Raw genomic sequence first — 16,807 nt, forward strand, 5'->3', positions numbered from 1 at the left:
AGGACATAAGCAGGTAATAAAGTAATAAATATAGTATAACATCATTTGGAAAAATGTACCTGTTCACAAGAAAATGTATTACTGAGTTGATTCTAACTTGACAGTTCTGACACCAGCAGCAGCGTAAATACACACAGAAAGACCTGCATATGTACATGTAAAAATATCTACAGCACCAAATAATCCTTTCTGAATGGAAGCCTTTAAGGAGATTTGATTTTCTTTGTTTCCAGATTTCCTACAATGACTATGTTTTACTTACCTAGTCATGTAAAGGTTTTTTATTACTAAGGTACTGGTCACTGAAGTTGTTGAGGTCAGTTAGCCTTTAAAAGTCTGATTTGAGGTTCAGGTTCTGGTTCTGGGGTGCCAAGCTCAGTGCTCAGCCCCTGAACCCTCCAACACACCTACCACAGCCCCGCTGAACACACCTACCACAGACAGCGCAGCCCCTGAACCCTTCAATACACCTGTCACAGACATCCCCCCTACCCTCCTAGGCCCAGTTCCCCAAACCACATCCTACCCTGGCCGGTGGGGTTGCCATGACCAGCCTGGGGCGGAGAATGGGGCAGGTGGGGCAGCCTGCTTGCCCACCTTTTTGAAGAGCCGGATGACATCCTCGCTGATCTGGGAGAGGCGGACGATGACATTGTTCATGAAGATGTCATTGAGGGTGGCGTGGTCCCGGCTCTCTCTCCTTGTCTGATGCAGCACCAGGTACCAACAATTCACAGGTGATAGAAGGTACTGGTCCTTCCTGTGAAAACCAAACAGCTTGAGTTGGCTTCATATGTACTGTTATCTACAAGGTTTGACGCTGTCCCACAACCTGGCTCTTTGACCCTCATAGTCTGTCTCCCTTCCAAAAGGTGGGTTTTAGTATGACACATTTTACATTTGAGCAAACAGAAGTCACAGGAGGTAAAGTGACCCTCCCAAAGTCACATGGCGGACAGAACTGGTCCCAAGCCCAGGCCCTATCCTAATCTAGGGGAGCTTTGGTGGCCTGTTGGTAAGGACTTGTGCTGCCAACCCAAAGCCACACAACTCAAACTTACCAGAAAGGTGACCAATTTCTTCTAGTGTAAATTACTGCCTAAAACCCACTGGAGGCTCAGCTATGCATCAATTGCAACTTGACAGTGCACACTAACAATCTATCCATCCATTGAGTGAAGCAGTTGCACCTCTCCCTCATTGGAAGAGCTTCTTTCTTTGGGGCTAGGAAATAGTAGACCAACTCTATTGAAAATACTTGCATGAGTTTTAGAACTACACAGGGGAAAGATCAGAGTGAACTCTCCTTTCCCTTTCTCTGCTTCCCCGCAGCCTCTCCAACTTTTAACTCCTTTGCTCTTATCCAGGCATCAGCTTAGGTCTCATGGTTTCATGGAAACTTGGGTACACATGCCTTTACTCCTCTTTGGAGCTGGGGGAGAGGAGTGAGTAGTCTGTTGGAGAAGGGGATTTAGAAGAGCTGTTCTTGAAGAAGGCTCACGAAGGCTCACCAAGACAAATACACCTTTGCTGACAGGTTCTTTGCATACACCGTGTGTTATGACATACGAGTGGTTCCCATAGTCTAGTTTCCAAGCATCACCTGGAAACGTGCTCAATGTTCAAGCACCAGTCTCACCGACATCAGTGAAATCAGAGATCTTGTGGCCCGACCCAGCGGTCTGGGTGGTTCTGATGCTCTCGGTCTGAGCTATCGCATCCCAAAGCTGAGGACAGCAGTGAAATGAGAGTATGTCAGCCCTTAGCAAAGCTCTCTTTCTTAGGAAGTGCATATACTATTCTCTAGCAAAGAAGGAAGGAGGGCAACTCAAAACCAAAACCAAAAATCAAATCTCTAACTCCATCTTGCCACACAGAATTCTCTGGAATTCTTGGCTTTTGTTCCCGAGTCTTCCTTCTCCTCCACTTTCCAGTGTGAACAGGAAGGATTGGAAAGGTCAGAGGTGCAGGGAGAGGCCTGTGCACCAACCTTGGGGACATGCTCTGAGGTCCTGCCTGGCCCGACTGGCTCTGACCATCACCCTTGAGCGGGTGGTCAATCCAGGCCTGCCCACGGCTTTGTCCCCAGGAAGCACAGCCTCCCTCTGCCAGGGCATTACCAGATACCATAGAGTCATTTCTGATTCACTGTGACCCCCTGTGTGTCAGAGCAGAATGTGCTCCTTCTCAACAAAAGAACTCATCGTTGTGCTGTCAGAACTGACTCACAGCTGACCCTCCAGCAGGTTTGCAGAGGCCGTAAACTGCATAGGAGACGACAGTTCATTGTTCTTGTAAACTGCCCAGGAGGAGATGACTCATTTTTCTCCTGTGGAGCTGCTGGTGAACGTCAACCACCTTCCTTTGGGTTGGCAGTGCAACACTTTATCCACTAGTCCACCAGCACTCCACAGAGTTTTCAAACAGCTGAGTTATTGAAAGTAGGCTGCCAGGTCTTTCTTTTGAGGCACCTGTGGATTGAGTCTCCAATCTCCTGGATAGCAGCATGTCACTTTCACCAATTTGACTCCATCCACATGTAGAGAGAGAGACTCTCACTTCCCCTCCCACTGTGATGGCATCATCAAGCTCAGGGCCACATTGGCGTGATTAAAAGTGCAGCCCTGGGGCCCCTGGTCTATTATACCTTCCCCACCATCTCTCAGGGTTTGGGAAGGATTCGTGGTGAGGGGTCACTGGTCAGAGACATCTTCCTTTCTGTATGAAACCCTGTCGAGGTGGGAGAAATTTAGGAGAGGGGAACTTGGTTTAGACAGAAGATGGAAATGCTGAGAGCTGTTTGAGGAAAGGAAAGGAAGGAGGAATCTGTGAGGGAAAAATGGACATTCACCTCCCATGTGACTTGCTGCCTCTGAAAACCTGCTGAAGGGTGAGCTGTGGCTTGGTTCTGACTCAATGGTATGCAACTTTAGTTAGCAAAAGGTCATGCTAGAGCAGGGTATGTCCTGTAAAGACACACAGGGAGACATGGGAAAGAGAGAGGAGATGGTACGACAGAGACAGAGATGGGAGCAATACAGCTACAGCCACTGGAAGCTGGACAAGGAGAGGAAAGATCCTTCTCCAGAGCCTCCAGCTCTGCGGACACCTGGATTGTCCATGTCTAACCTCCAGAACTGGGAGAGAACACATTTCTGCTGTGTTGGTCACTGATTTGTAGCACGTTGTTAGGACAGTGCTGGGACAGTACGATACTTCCCCAAAGAGAGTCCTCAGAATCCTAGCCTGGCTGTGTCAGCATCACTTGGAAACTTGTCAGAAATGAAGGTTTTCAGGGCCAACCCAGATCTAAGGGACACGAAACTCTGAGGGTAGGGACAGCACCTGGTTTCCACCAGCCCTCCACGGATTCAACAACCACAACCAAGGGTTCTGATGCACTCTCAGAATGGAGAGCCTCTACCTCTGTACCCCTTCCACCCCTTGTACCCAACTGTAAGGTCTTTGACAGCAGGGGCTGTCCTGTGTTCTGTTCACTGTGTCCAAGGCCCAGTATTTTGTGTGAATACTATGGAAGTAAACACTATGGAGGAGAGATCAATGAGAAGATGGCCTTCAAAGATGGGTAATTTTCCAAATGGACAAAGAGGCAAAGAAAGAACTGAACTGTAGACAGAGGGAACTGTAGGCATAACAGGAAATAGCTTGGTGAGCTAGAAAACAGAGTGTAGCAGCAGAGGGCTGGTAGAGTGTAAGACTGGGGAGCCAAGATAAAACTGGATAAATGATGTTTACTGCATTGAAGCCGATGAGGGAGAGAATAGTTTAAAAGTAATATATTTTAGGGCATTGCGATTATCTTAAGAGTCTGGAATGAGGGTTGCAGAGTGGAGTATACTCGGGGTGGGGGTGGGGGTGTGCGGGGGGCTTTGTGTACCAATGAAGGAGTTTTTCTTTTGCTTTTCAAGGAGAGGAGTGAACTGGGGGTGGGGGGGGGGTGGGAGGGGAAAAAAGTGCAACAATGAATGAATGGAAGTCCAAAATCCCTATAGATGTTCATTGAAATTAATTTTAAAAAAAACAAAAAAAAAACCAAAACAACCAAACAAACCTTAGTTGTGGGTGGGGTAGTATTAAATGCAAAGCTAAGGAGTCTAGACTTTATCATCCAGGCCATGTGGTACTCAACCTGAGTTGCTGTTAGGTGCTGTTGAGTACAGCTCTTAGTGACCCAGTGAACAGCCAACTTGAACTCTTCCAGATCCTGTGCCATTCTCAGCATCTCTGACACACTAGAGCCCATTGCTGAAGTCACTGTGTCAATCAAAAGGGCTCTTCCTCTCCTTTGTGGGTGGACTCATCATCATTTCAAGCATGATAAGTCTTTCCAAGGAACAGCTTTGTCTACCAACACGTCAAAAGCATAAGAGACAAAGCTCTGCCATCTTTGCCTCTAAGCAGCACTCTGGCTGCACTTTTTCTAAAATGTATCTGTTTGTCCTTTAGCCAGTTGATAGGGTATTCAGTACTTTTCTGCAATACCACCAAGGTATCGGCACTCTAGAATCCTTCAGTGAGCTTTGACTAACTATCAAGAAATACTAAGATTCAGACTTCATCTAGGACCACTTAGTTGATACATTTTAAAAACACTCTCTAGAAGATTCTAAAAAATCTTATGCTTAGGTCACCATGATATGGGGCCCAAGACAATGGTGGCTAACAACAACAGAAGCCAAGTTTGAGAATCCCTTCTGTAGGCAATAGGGCATCGTGGAAGCTATTTAAGAAGTATGAGCATGGTTTGGAAAGATCATAGCAGGCAGCTAGGAGGATAGAAGAGTGGATGGATAGATAGGAATGGATGAATGAGTGAATGTGAACAATGGGTCTGGAGAACCAGCCACCAGGTGATCTTTGTCTCAAAGAAGAGAGACAATGAGGGCTGAGAAGGAGGGACTTGAGAAACTCTTCCTCACGAGGGCAGGGAATTCTAGAGCTTGCCTGCAAGAAGGAAGAAGAGGGTGGAGGAGTAGAAGCTGTGTGAAGCTTGGGCCTTGGGTGACTCAAGAGATGTGTATGATGAGACCTAAGATAAAAACTACAAGGGGGAGACATAGCTTTGGGAAGAAAAGATTCATTTAGTCCATTTTTCAAAGCTTTCTAGGTGATGATGGAAATATACAAATTAAAAACGAGATGGGATAATTGAGTTGTCATCCAAACTACTTCAAGAGCTTAGCTTGACCTGGGATGCATGAAGTTGATCAGCAACTGAGAATTACATGGTCAAAATCTATAGAAGACAGAGAAAGAATGTGGGTTTCAGAAGGAAAGGAAAAGACAAGTGATTTTGAAAGTGTGTAGAAGCAGAGAACTCTGGTGGTTTAGTGGCAAGAAACTGCACTGCAATCCTGGAGGTTCATGGTTCGAATCCACCAGGTGCTCTGCTTGAGAAGGAGGGGCAATCTCCTCCTATACCAGTCAGATTCAATTTGATGGTACACACACATACAAAATAAATAAATAAAATAAAAAAAGAAAATGTGCAGAAGTGCTGGAACAGCCCTGGCCCAACAGATGCCACCTGGGGAAAGGCAGAGAGTGCCTCACTTATCAGGGAGTATGGGCCAGGAGGTAGTGAAATCTAAGGCGAGATTGCCAGGGAGGCAGAGCAAGGGATGGAAAGGAGGGCAAATGACCCTCCAAGGGCTTGCTCAGTTGCCATGTCCAAGGTAGTCATTGTCCAAGTCAGTGTGTATGTGGTGCTGAAGCCACAGAGACAAGGACAGGTAAGACCCTGCTGCCACAAGCCTTCTCTTGAGTCAAGATACCACGAAGAATCCCAAAACCATGAAATACTCAAGCTCAAGCTCATTTTTGAAGGCTATACGTTACCCAGGAAGAGGTGAGCATCATTCTACAGAGCCACTGGTAGATTTGAACTCCCAGAGAGTCCCCCTTGAGTTAGCAGCACAACTCCCTATGAACTACATCACCTAAGTTCCTCACACGGTGCAGCCATGACACAGCCTCGTAGATGTCCTAATGGGCAGGGAGAAGGCCATGGAGTGACAGAGGGCAGTCATTCAAGATTGAAAGTTGGGTGGTCATGGATGGCTTCCTGGAGAAGGCATTTCCTAGGTTGAGAACTAAGTGCTGAATGGTGTTTAATGGGGAAGATACTTGTAGATGAAGAGATATGATGAAGACAGGCAGGAAAGAGCATATTGGTGGGCTGAATGTGGTTGGAGAAAGGGGTACAGATTGCAAAAGAGGGTGGGGAATGGGGCACTGGATAGATGGCAAAGCACTTCTCAACAAAGAGACAAAACCCCTGAGACTCATAGTAACCCCACAGGCCAGAGAACTGTTTCATAAAGTGTTTAAGGCTGTAAACCTGTACAAGTTGGCTAGTGGAGCCAAACCAATGACATTTTTGGTTAGCCAATGAATACTTGCCAGCAGACAGGTCTGGAACATAACACCATTATGCTACCAGGACTTCTTAAAGCATATCTAAGTCAGAATGATGAGTTTGAGCCTTGTCCTCTGGCCATTGGAGACCCACTGAGAAGTGCAGAGCAGGGAAATGAAAGGACAAAGCTGAGCTTTCAAACCTTCACTAAAGAGCACGACAAAGAATGGATGGAGTCAGAAGAGAAGTACTCCTAGATTTTCTGGCAGGAGCCCTTGGGAGAGGAGAGGTAGCATTTGTTAAAATGAAGGAAGAAGGTCTGGAGTGGAGTAAGGAAGGAACACGATGAATTCAATTTGAATATGACAAGTCTAAAGGGTTTCGAGAACACCCAGATGGAGACGGCTGGGCTAGAGGGACAAATGGAGAAGCTGGCAGGAAGTGTTCAGAAGAAATTTGAAACCATGGATGATTTGGAACACCATAAATGTGCATGGCCACATGGTCGAAGAAGCAAATCCCAAGGAGAGCTGGCAAGGCGGTAACCAGAGGGATGAACAGGACAAGGACACTGGCTCCCTCCCTTCTGGTTACTCAGAAAAGGGTGACAGCTGGCAGCCTGCTGTTCTCTGTAGAGAGGATTCTAGAACTGCCCGTCGGCCAGCAAGCCCCAGTGTCCGCATGCACCCAGCATGACTCTCTTTTCATTGATGAAATGAAACTTGGGAGGAAACTTTTTTATCCATGGTGAGGGTCTGGGCAGAACAGACCACTCTGGAGAAAGTCGGTTTTGGTGGCCTTGGCCACATGGCACCAAGCTTTTCCTATGTGAGAAAGAAGAGGGAAGCATGTCAGAGACAGGGCTGCCGATGGAAGCCAGCATGGCAGAGTGGGGACACCTGGATGTGGGGTGGGCTCTCTCTCACCTTAGGTCTGCCAGGCTGGCTGTGTGCAAATTACTTGCCCCTTTGGTCAAGCTAACATCATTTAACCCAGGGTTAAACCCTAGAGAGTAGCTTTATGCCTATTCGTTCAGTAGTCTAAACATTCCAAAACTTTGACTATTTCTTATGGGGAAGACCCCAGAGACACAGGTCTGAGCACACACAAACACAATTTCTACCTCCATGGAGCTTATAGTCCAGTTAAGGGAGGGTGACATCTGTCCCTCAAGGAACCCCCCTAAATATGTGCCAAGTTCCAGCCACGAGAAGAGCATGGAGCCATGAGAGCCACATAGAGGAGCCCAACCTGATCTGGGGGCCACTGAACTGTGCCTGATGAAGGAGTCATTAGGCTGAACATACAGGCAGAATTGAAGGGAGCTGGAAGGCTGGGATGGTGGGATTGAGTTCCAGGGAGAGGGAAAGCAGCAGACAGAGGCTTTCTAGGGGAGGGATGGAGCTTTGTGCATATCAGGAAAGGCCAGCAAAAGGGGCTAGAACCAGGTGGAAGAGGGTAGGTGCAGGGCTACATGAGGTCGAAGCCTGCATGGTGGAATAGGGGCTGGGGCAGGCTGTGTCAAGGGCGGAAGGACGTGCAGATTCTGGAGGACAGAGCTGGAAGATGACTAGCCTTTGAGGACCTTCAGTCTTTGCCCTTTTCAAGAGGGAGATTTTTCTCTTTTGCAAATGGAACTCCTTGGACTTGGGATACAGCTCTCCATAGTAGAAGTCATTTGTGCTGGGTGCAAGCTCCCTTTCAGAACAGAAATGAACCCAGCCCAGGAGCTCTCTCTGCTAAGGCACATTCCAAGTATTCTCTCTGCTTTTCTAATCTTGCATCGAAATGTCTACCCAGCAGGCGGAAACTGATGAGTTCAGACATAATGCCAGAACTTTCATATATATTTTTAATTTTCTTTTCATACAGCCAGAAAATAGCAATGACAATTTCTGGTGAGTCACAGCTTTCTTTCCTTGCCCAGAGCTCCTAGAGACTACAGCAAGAGGAGAAAGCTGTCTGCCAGCCTGGGCAGCCGCGGCCCTGCCAGGTTAGTGAGTTAAAAATACAGAATTAGCAGAAAGCCAGCTTCTCAGGAAGGGGCAGGAAAATTCCACTTAGCAAACACAACCCACTTCCAGGCCTGCAGAGCCCCACACTGCCCTGGGATCTTGGTCCCTTTAGGAAAGAGGCGAGTTCTTCCTGAAGACACTGTCCCCCCAGAAAATGCCTTGAACCCTTCTAGAATGTTCTCAGGCTTTACAATGCCTTCCTTCTAGAAGGTTTTTAGGCCTTACAGTAAGTCTCTGACTTCCTGCTCCCTTCCAGAATGTTCTCAGGCTTTCCACTGGGCTTCTTTCTAGGGTATTCTCAGAGCTTACACTGAATTTTTTCTAGAATGTCTTCAGGCCTTACACTGAGTCTCTGACCTCCTGTGCCCTTCTTGAATGTTCTGAGGATTTACACTGGGCTTCGTTCTAGAATGTTCTTAGGTCTTACATTGGACTTCCTTTTAGAATGTTTTCAGGTCTTACATCGTGCCTCTCACTTGCTGTTCCCTTCTAGAATGTTCTCAGGACTTAACTAGACTCTGACTTTCTACTCCTTTCTAGAATGTTCACAAGCCTTACATTGGGTTTGTTCAGGCAGCTGCCAGTAACGTTTCCCCCTGAAAAACAGTTACTAAATTAGGACCAGAACGAGAAAGATATGGCTAACCTCTTGGCACTTGCTTGGTGGCCTAAGCAGGATTTAGAATTCATTGTTCTTGCCTTAATTATAAGGCAATTACTGGTTTTTAAAAGCCTGTAGAATTCCTGAATGCTCAGCATGGTGTTAACTAGAAGGTTGGAGGTTCAAGTCCACCCAGATCCTTCTCAGAAGAAAGGCGTGGCACTCCACTTCTGAAAAACTGGTCCCTGCAAGCCTTATGCAGCACAGTGCCACTCTGACCACACAGTGCCATCACACAACAGAGAGGACGCAACAGTCACTGGTTTTATCGGTTTGGGCACTTTACTGCATTGTTGTTGCTATTGTCGTTAGGTGTTGTTGAGTTTACTATGGTTCATAGTGACCGTATGAACAACAGATCTGAACCTTGCCATTCTCATGATCTCTGCCCTACTCAAGCCCACTGTGGTATTCAATGGGTGAGTATCCTCTGACAGCAAGCCCAAAGTAAGCGAGACAAAGTTTCACCCTTCTTGACTCTCAGGAGAGCTGTGGTTTTACTTTCTTCATATCTCTCTGTTCTTTTGGCAGTCTATTCAATACTCTTCTCTGACATCATAAATCCAAAGGCATCAATTCTTCTGTCATCCTTATTCATTGTCCAACTTTCAGAAAGCAAGCAAGCAATTGAAAATATCATGGTTTGGATCAGGCGCACCTTAATCTTTAAACTGACATCTTTGCTCTTTAGAATTTTGAAAAGGTCTTTGACAACAAATTTCCCCACTGCAGCATATCTTTTGATCAACACAATCCCACACATGGTAGCAGCAGTTAAGAAATCAAAAGACATGTTGTTGTTGTTGTTGTTGTTATGTGCCATCGAGTTGCTTGCGACTCATAGCGACCCTATGTACATGTTACACTGGTAAAATATGCCCTCAAAGACCTTTAGGATATGCCTATAGGAAGAATAGTTAATTTAGCAAATATTAGCCAAGTGTCCATTTTGTGCCAGGCTATGGTAAGCAATAATAGCCACATAGGGTTTTCAGTCTAGCAGAGGGCTCATATAATAAATAATTGCATAAATGAATAGAAAATTTCAACTGTGACAATAGCCATCAAAGAAAAAGACATGAAAGTTGAAACTAGGAGGGGCTTTGCCTTCTTTGGGAAAGGTCGGTTGAGTACTGGTCGATGAAGCAGTTTCTTCCTACTGTTTAGATCTTAGCTGAGCTGTTCCTCCTCAATGCAGCCTCCTCTAATCACCAAGAAGCTCCCAGACTTCCCACCACACCATCTAGTTTTATTATCAGCCCCTGGTATTTGTCTTGTTCTTGTGTTGTTTTTTGTTTCTGGTATGCATTCCTTCTCTCACTTATGTCTCTCCTGAACAGAGTTCACCACTGTTTCTCTAATGCCCAGACCATGCTGGTTACGCAGTCAGGAAATATTTCTCCAATAAGTGGAAGAGCAGGGAGTGGAAGCAGTAGGTATGAAAAGGCACAAGGGAGAACATTCCTAACAGGAAATGTGAAGACATCACATGCATAGGTACCTTCTAGAACTTAGAGAAGAAGATACATGAGACCAGAGGACAGAGGAGTGGGTACAAGAGAGAGTTAGGGCTGGAGAAGTAGGACAAGCTGGCTCTGCCTAAAGGGCTTTGTGGGATGAGATTTACCTAGTCATTCAAGCATCTTTTTTGTGATCCTGAGTGGAAAGAATGAACATAATATAAGGTGGAAGAGGTGTAACTCTTCATTTTAGACTGGCCAAGTTTTCCTTACTCACAGAAACCTTCTCCAGACAGCAAAACTGGGGCCAAGGATTGCTAGAAAGGAAGAGTTTAACTTTTTGGACCTTCAGTCCAAATAAGAAGAGAAGATCCAGTTTATGGCAGGTGGGTGGCCGTAAGATTAGATGAAAACCCCTGACTTAGGGACAGAGTTGTTTAAAGGGGAAAGGATTAGATCCATTCAGTCACCTGGATGAGGCACTACCTATTTGAGGTATTGAGGAATCAAAAGATTAGAGCTAAAAACAAACAAACAAACCCAAAACAAAACCCACAACCAGCTAGAGCTCAGAGAGTAGTTCTGCCTCTCCCTGAGTAAACTTGTAAATTTAGTTAAATATTGTCTTTGTCTGTAAATGACAATAACTTTTTTAAATTTTTTAAAAGTGTGCGTGTGTGTGTGTGTGTGTGTGTGTGTACCGTCAAGTCAGATCTGATTGGTACAGGAGGAGATTGCCCCTCCTTCTCCAGCAGTGCATCTAGATTCGGACCACGTACCTCCGGGATTTCAGTGCACCTTCTTGCCACTAGGCCACCAGAGCTCCCCCTCACAATAATTATTTAAAGATGTAAAGTTTATACATTTGACTCTTTCAGCATTCACCAGCTTATTAGCATTATTATTGCCATCAACACTTTACTAGGTTGTTGAAAAAAAAAATCCAAATACTAGTATCCACTAATCTGTGGCTTACAGGTGCTCCAGGTTGAACTGTAGATTTAAGATCTAACCCTTGATAAATATGAATGTGACTTTGTTTGGAAATAGGATCTTCAAAGATGCTCTCAGTAACACAAGGTAAGACTGGAATTGAGTGAGTCCTACTCTATTAAGAATAATGTCCTTATGAAAGAAATTACAAGACACAGAAGGAAGACAGCCATATGAAGGTAGAACTTTGAAGTGACAGATCTGGAACTCATGGAATGCTGGGGACCTTTGGCTGTCCTGGAATCTAGGAGAGAGACGTGGAACTGCTTCTGTCTTGGAGCCCTCAGAAGGATCTACATGATCACAACATAATTTTGGACATTTGGCCTCAAGAACTGTGGGACAGTGAGTTTCTGTTCCTATAAGCCAATTTATTATGATACTCCTTGGAAAAGAGAACATATGTTTCCTATAAATGTTGGTTTTCATTCACCCATTATTACCTTTTCCTCAAGTCAAAATAGCTACTCATTTGCCCATATGTCAAAGATGCCATTCCTTACACCCCATCATAGTAGACATGAGATCTGGGGTCCAGGAGCATTTGAAAGTTAGTTGTTGATTTGTTCAATGTATTTGTATTTGTGGTACTAAAATGAAAACTCATGTCTCATTAGACAGTAATGGCCAATCTCTTCTCTTCCCCACAAGTCCACCTGGAACAATGGACGCACCACAGGGTATGCTTTGGACCAGACAGAAGGGGCTCCTCTCACCAGTCCTTTCATGACAATCCTAAGCTTGAAGTCCTCTCGCCTGGCCATTAGGTACCTTGTCTGTAAAGTGGGGATGACAAGACTTCCCTTAACTCCCCTTTCCCTCATTTCTGCCTCCCTGGATCATTTAACTGAAGCAATTAAAGAGTGAGGTGACGCATGTTACAAAGTAGTGGGTACTATTTAATCCTCAAAATCCTTGATCAATTTCAGCAAATGTTTCAGGTCCAGTGTTTAGTGGAGCTTCCTGATTAAAACAAGCTTGGAAACAGGAGTGGCATCCACTTCCATAACAGATTGCCTCCGGAAACTCTATGAACATGGAGAAACGATGAAAGTTATACAAGTGTTCAGGTCTTCTGTTCATAAGGTTGCTATGAGTTGTCTACGACTTGACGGCACTTAACAACAACACATTCAGCAAGCAAGGTGTGTCATCTGCATAATGCAAGTTAATGATGCACCTTCTTCCAATCTCAATGCTACATTCCTCTTCATGGAGTCCAGCTTGAAACACTTGCTGCAGCCTTTCATATGGATTACATCTCAACATGAAGAAAACAATGGTCCTTACTATTAGGCCAATAGATAACATCATGATAGAGAAAGTATTGACATTGTCTATGATTTAATCATGCTTGGATCAAGAATCAACACCCTTGGTACTAGCCATCAGGAGACTTAATGCACTGGGCAAGTCTGCTGTCAGGGACTGCTCCAAAATATTGAAGAGCAATGTTGTTGCTTTGAAAACTACAGTGCACATGCTTCAGACTATGGTCTTTTCAATCACATTCTACACATCTGAGAGCTGAACAATGAATAAGAATGCTGTACAGAAGAAGCAATGCCTTTGAGTTGTGGTGATGGCAAAGAGTATTGAATATCTCATAGACTGTTAACCCATGAAGCAGATATGTCTTGGGGAAAGTGCAGTCAGAAAACCAACTGGAGGCAAAGATGTACTTTGGACTAGTGCTAGCAGAGGCTATTCCTTGGAGAGAGACATAATGCTTGAAAAGGTGGAAGGTCAACAAAAGAGAAGAGCCTCAATGAGATGGACTGACAAAGTGACTGTAGCAATGGGCTTTAGTGTGTCAGAAATGATGAAGATGTTACAAGATAGGCAGGGCTCAAATCTGTTGTTCAAAGGGTCAATATGAATCATACTCAATGGCTCCTAACAATAACTATCCTCAAAGGTCATTATTACCCTATTGACCTGATAAGCTAAAATCAAAACAAAACCCCTGCATATGTAAGTGCTTTAAAAATCCCATTTATTAGAGTGTCTACTTTCCATTTTATCATAAACTTTGTAGGTTTGTGTGTATATATACATATATATTCATACACAAACATATTTATAGCATATACATGCCTGTTGTTTTTGTAGTGTACTGTCAAATTGCAACCCAGCCATAGCTGACCCTCTAGTGGGTTTTCAGAGGCGTAATTGCACAGGAGGAGATAGCCAATCTTTCTTCCATATACATGCATGTTGTTGGTGATTAGCTTTAAGTCGAGCCCTACTCCTAGCGACCCTATGAACAAAAGGCCTGAAGCCCTCTACAACTACTGACATTTATTAAAGTTCATAGAGTTTCCAGAGGTATGTTACTTAGGAAGTGGATGTGACTTCAGCTTCCAAAACCTTTCATAGTATGTTATTGTTGTATGTGCCATCGAGTCACCTGTGATGTATGGAGACCCTATATATAGTAGTTCTGAACCCTTCCCTGTCCTGAGCCAGTCAAATTAACTCCAACACACCAACCCCCCATTGCCCCAGTCACTGTATCAATCCATCTCATCCGGGGTCTTCCCCTCCTACACTGTCCATCCACCCTTCTAAGCATGATGTCCTTCTCTCCTGGCCATGTGCACAAAGTAAGACAGAGCTTCAAAATTCTAGCCTCCAAGGAAAGACTTGGTTTCACCCTCTCCAAGACAGACCTATTTGTTTTCTTGACAGTCCATGATATGTTCCAGACTCTTCTCCAGCACCACAACTCAAAGGCATTGATTCTTTTTCTGTCATCCCGTCATTGTTCAACTCTTTGAAGCATAACATGTAATTGAAAAAGACCATGGCCTGGACTAGGCGCACCTTTGTATCTAGACTGACTTTGTGTATCCATGCGTACATACACATATATATGCCATCTTAGTTCTTTTTTTTCAATATTGTTGATTACAATCATGGAAGATTCCAAGAAATATAAAATAGGAGAAGGGCCAGAAAGAAAATTTGGAAGGATAAATGACCAATTCAGAAAACCATTCTAGGTCGTTGTCATTCCTTCCAGGGATGCAGGGGGTGTAGTAGACAGAGATAAAAGACGTCCAGGTGTCAGAAGAGCTGGCGGGAAGCTGGGAAGATCTTTTGTTGTTTTTAAGATTTCTGTCATTTTTTGTACTCTATACTTTCCTATCTATTCCCTTTTTCCCTTAAATGCCTTTGTTAAGGAATGTACCACTTTAAAAGTCTCTGGAGACACAGTGTGTAATGTATCAAGTATCAAGTTGCTAACAGAAAGGTTGTTGTTGTTGTAGATTGCCATCGAGTCAAGCATGACTCAGAGCAACCCTATGAACAAAAGGACTGAAGCCTTTCTATATCTTATCATTGTTTTTCCAGGTTCATAGAGTTTCCAGAGGCATGTGGTTTAGAAAGTGGATGCCACTCCTGCTTCCAAACGTGAATCAATCTGGGAACTCCACCAAACACTGTCCACGATGGGTAATCACTATGGTGCTTGGCACACCTATGGCACAGTTGTTCTAGTAGGTTATTCAAACCTATCAGCCTCTCTACAAATGGAAAAAAGATGATGAGTAGTCTTATCCTGTAAAGATTTACAGTGTCAGAAACCTCATGAAGGGTTTCTATGAATCAGAGTTGATTCAGAGGCAGTGAGTGGGGTTTTGGTTTGGGGTCCTTACTCTAAGCAGAAATCCAGCATTGCTCACAACAAAGAGGAAGTAAATAACAAAATTAACTTAAGGGAAATAAAACTGTATTACTGAATCCTGAACAGATGCTGGTGTCTAAGGTCTATTGGCTGTTCACTCTTAAAAGAAGACACTTCTTGTTGTTAATTGTAAAGTTGGAATCAATCCGTAATTGACACTCTGATAGGTTTTTAGAGAGAATTAATATCATGGTAGGATAGTGTCTCTCTTTCTCCTGCAGGGCAGCTGGTAGATCTGAACCACATTCCTTCAGGAGTTTAACAAATTAGCACTTTATTTGGGGGCAACTGGAAGAACGGAAAATATAATGAAGTATTATTTGAAGTATTATTTTAGTGTTTCATCAGTGATCCTGATCTGATCTGACCATTAACTATACTACAGAAATGCTCTCCTAAAATATCCAGCCTTTGCTTACATTTTCCCACTTATTGGGAACCCTTTTCCTCCCAAGGCAGCCCTCTCAATAATAAGCAGCTCTGGTTCTCAGAATGTTCTTCAGGTTAAGTTCCACTACCAGTCTGTCAGTTTCTCAAATTTCAGTGGCCTGTGGGTTGCTGTGATGCTGAAAGCTATGCCACTTAATATTTTAAATACCAGCAGGGACATTGACCATGGACAAGTTTCAGCAAAGCTTCCAAACTTGGACAGACTAGGAAGAAAGACTTAGAAATTTACTTCTGAAACTTAACTAAAATCTGCTTCTGAATATCTTAAGGCCACAACAGAATATCATCTAATATTAGTAGGATTAGAAGTAGACTCATCAACAATCTGCTTTAATGCAAATGACACAACCTTGCTTGCTGAAATTGAGGAGGATCTGAAGTGCTTGCTGCAGAAGGTCAAGAACTGCAGCCTTCAATATGGATTGAAGCCCAACATCAAGAAAACAAAGATTCTCACCACTGGGCCAATTGGCAGCATCATCATAGATGGTGAAGAGATTGAGATTGTAAACAGCTTTAGTTTGCTTGGCTCTATAATCAACACTCTTGGCACCAGCCAAAAAATTAAAAGACAAATTGCATTGGGAAAGTCTGCTGTCAGAGACCTCTCCAAAGTACTGAAGAGCAACGATGTCAGTCTGGAGACCAGGGTGTGCTTGATATAGGTCATGATCTTTGCAATTACTTATTATGCATCAGAAAGCTGGACAATGACTAGGCATGATAGAAGGAGAATTGATGCTTTTGAGCTGTGGTGCTGGAGAAGAGTATTGAATATAATCACGGATTGCTAGGAGAACAAACAGGTTCATCCTAGAGAGTGTGAGACCAGGCTGCTCCTTGGAGGCAAGGAGTCTGAAGCGTCACCTGACATACTTTGGACATGTTGCAAGGAGGGACCTGTCCTTGGAGAGGATGGGGGGGACAGCACAAGAGAGGAAGACCCTCGATGGGATGGATTTATTCAGTGACTAGGGCTAGATGTATTGGAAACAGTGAGATTGGCACAGGTCAGAGCAGGGTTTAGGGCTGTTGTACATAGGGTCACGATGAGTCGTAGTCAACTCAGTGGCACATAACAACAACTGTGCTGGAACATGAGCTCCTGGCTTGGAAGGCACTCAAATGCAGTGGCTCAAGAAAGAAATCAAGTATACC

At 44.3% G+C, this 16,807-nt stretch overlaps 1 protein-coding gene across 2 annotated transcripts in view; it reads right to left on the reverse strand.

Moving 5' to 3' along the window:
• Nucleotides 1-16,807, reverse strand: part of SRGAP3 (SLIT-ROBO Rho GTPase activating protein 3) — a 448,964-nt gene that overhangs the window by 229,687 nt on the left and 202,470 nt on the right. For both annotated transcript variants that reach the window (XM_006888900.1, XM_006888901.1), the window contains exon 3: nucleotides 598-760. In XM_006888900.1, the coding sequence (XP_006888962.1) occupies nucleotides 598-760 (163 nt within the window). The remainder of the gene's footprint in view (nucleotides 1-597; nucleotides 761-16,807) is intronic.

This window comes from Elephantulus edwardii, unplaced genomic scaffold (genome assembly GCF_000299155.1).
Source record: "Elephantulus edwardii isolate Elephantulus edwardi_28Jun2011 unplaced genomic scaffold, EleEdw1.0 scaffold00073, whole genome shotgun sequence".
Classification (NCBI taxonomy): domain Eukaryota; kingdom Metazoa; phylum Chordata; class Mammalia; order Macroscelidea; family Macroscelididae; genus Elephantulus; species Elephantulus edwardii.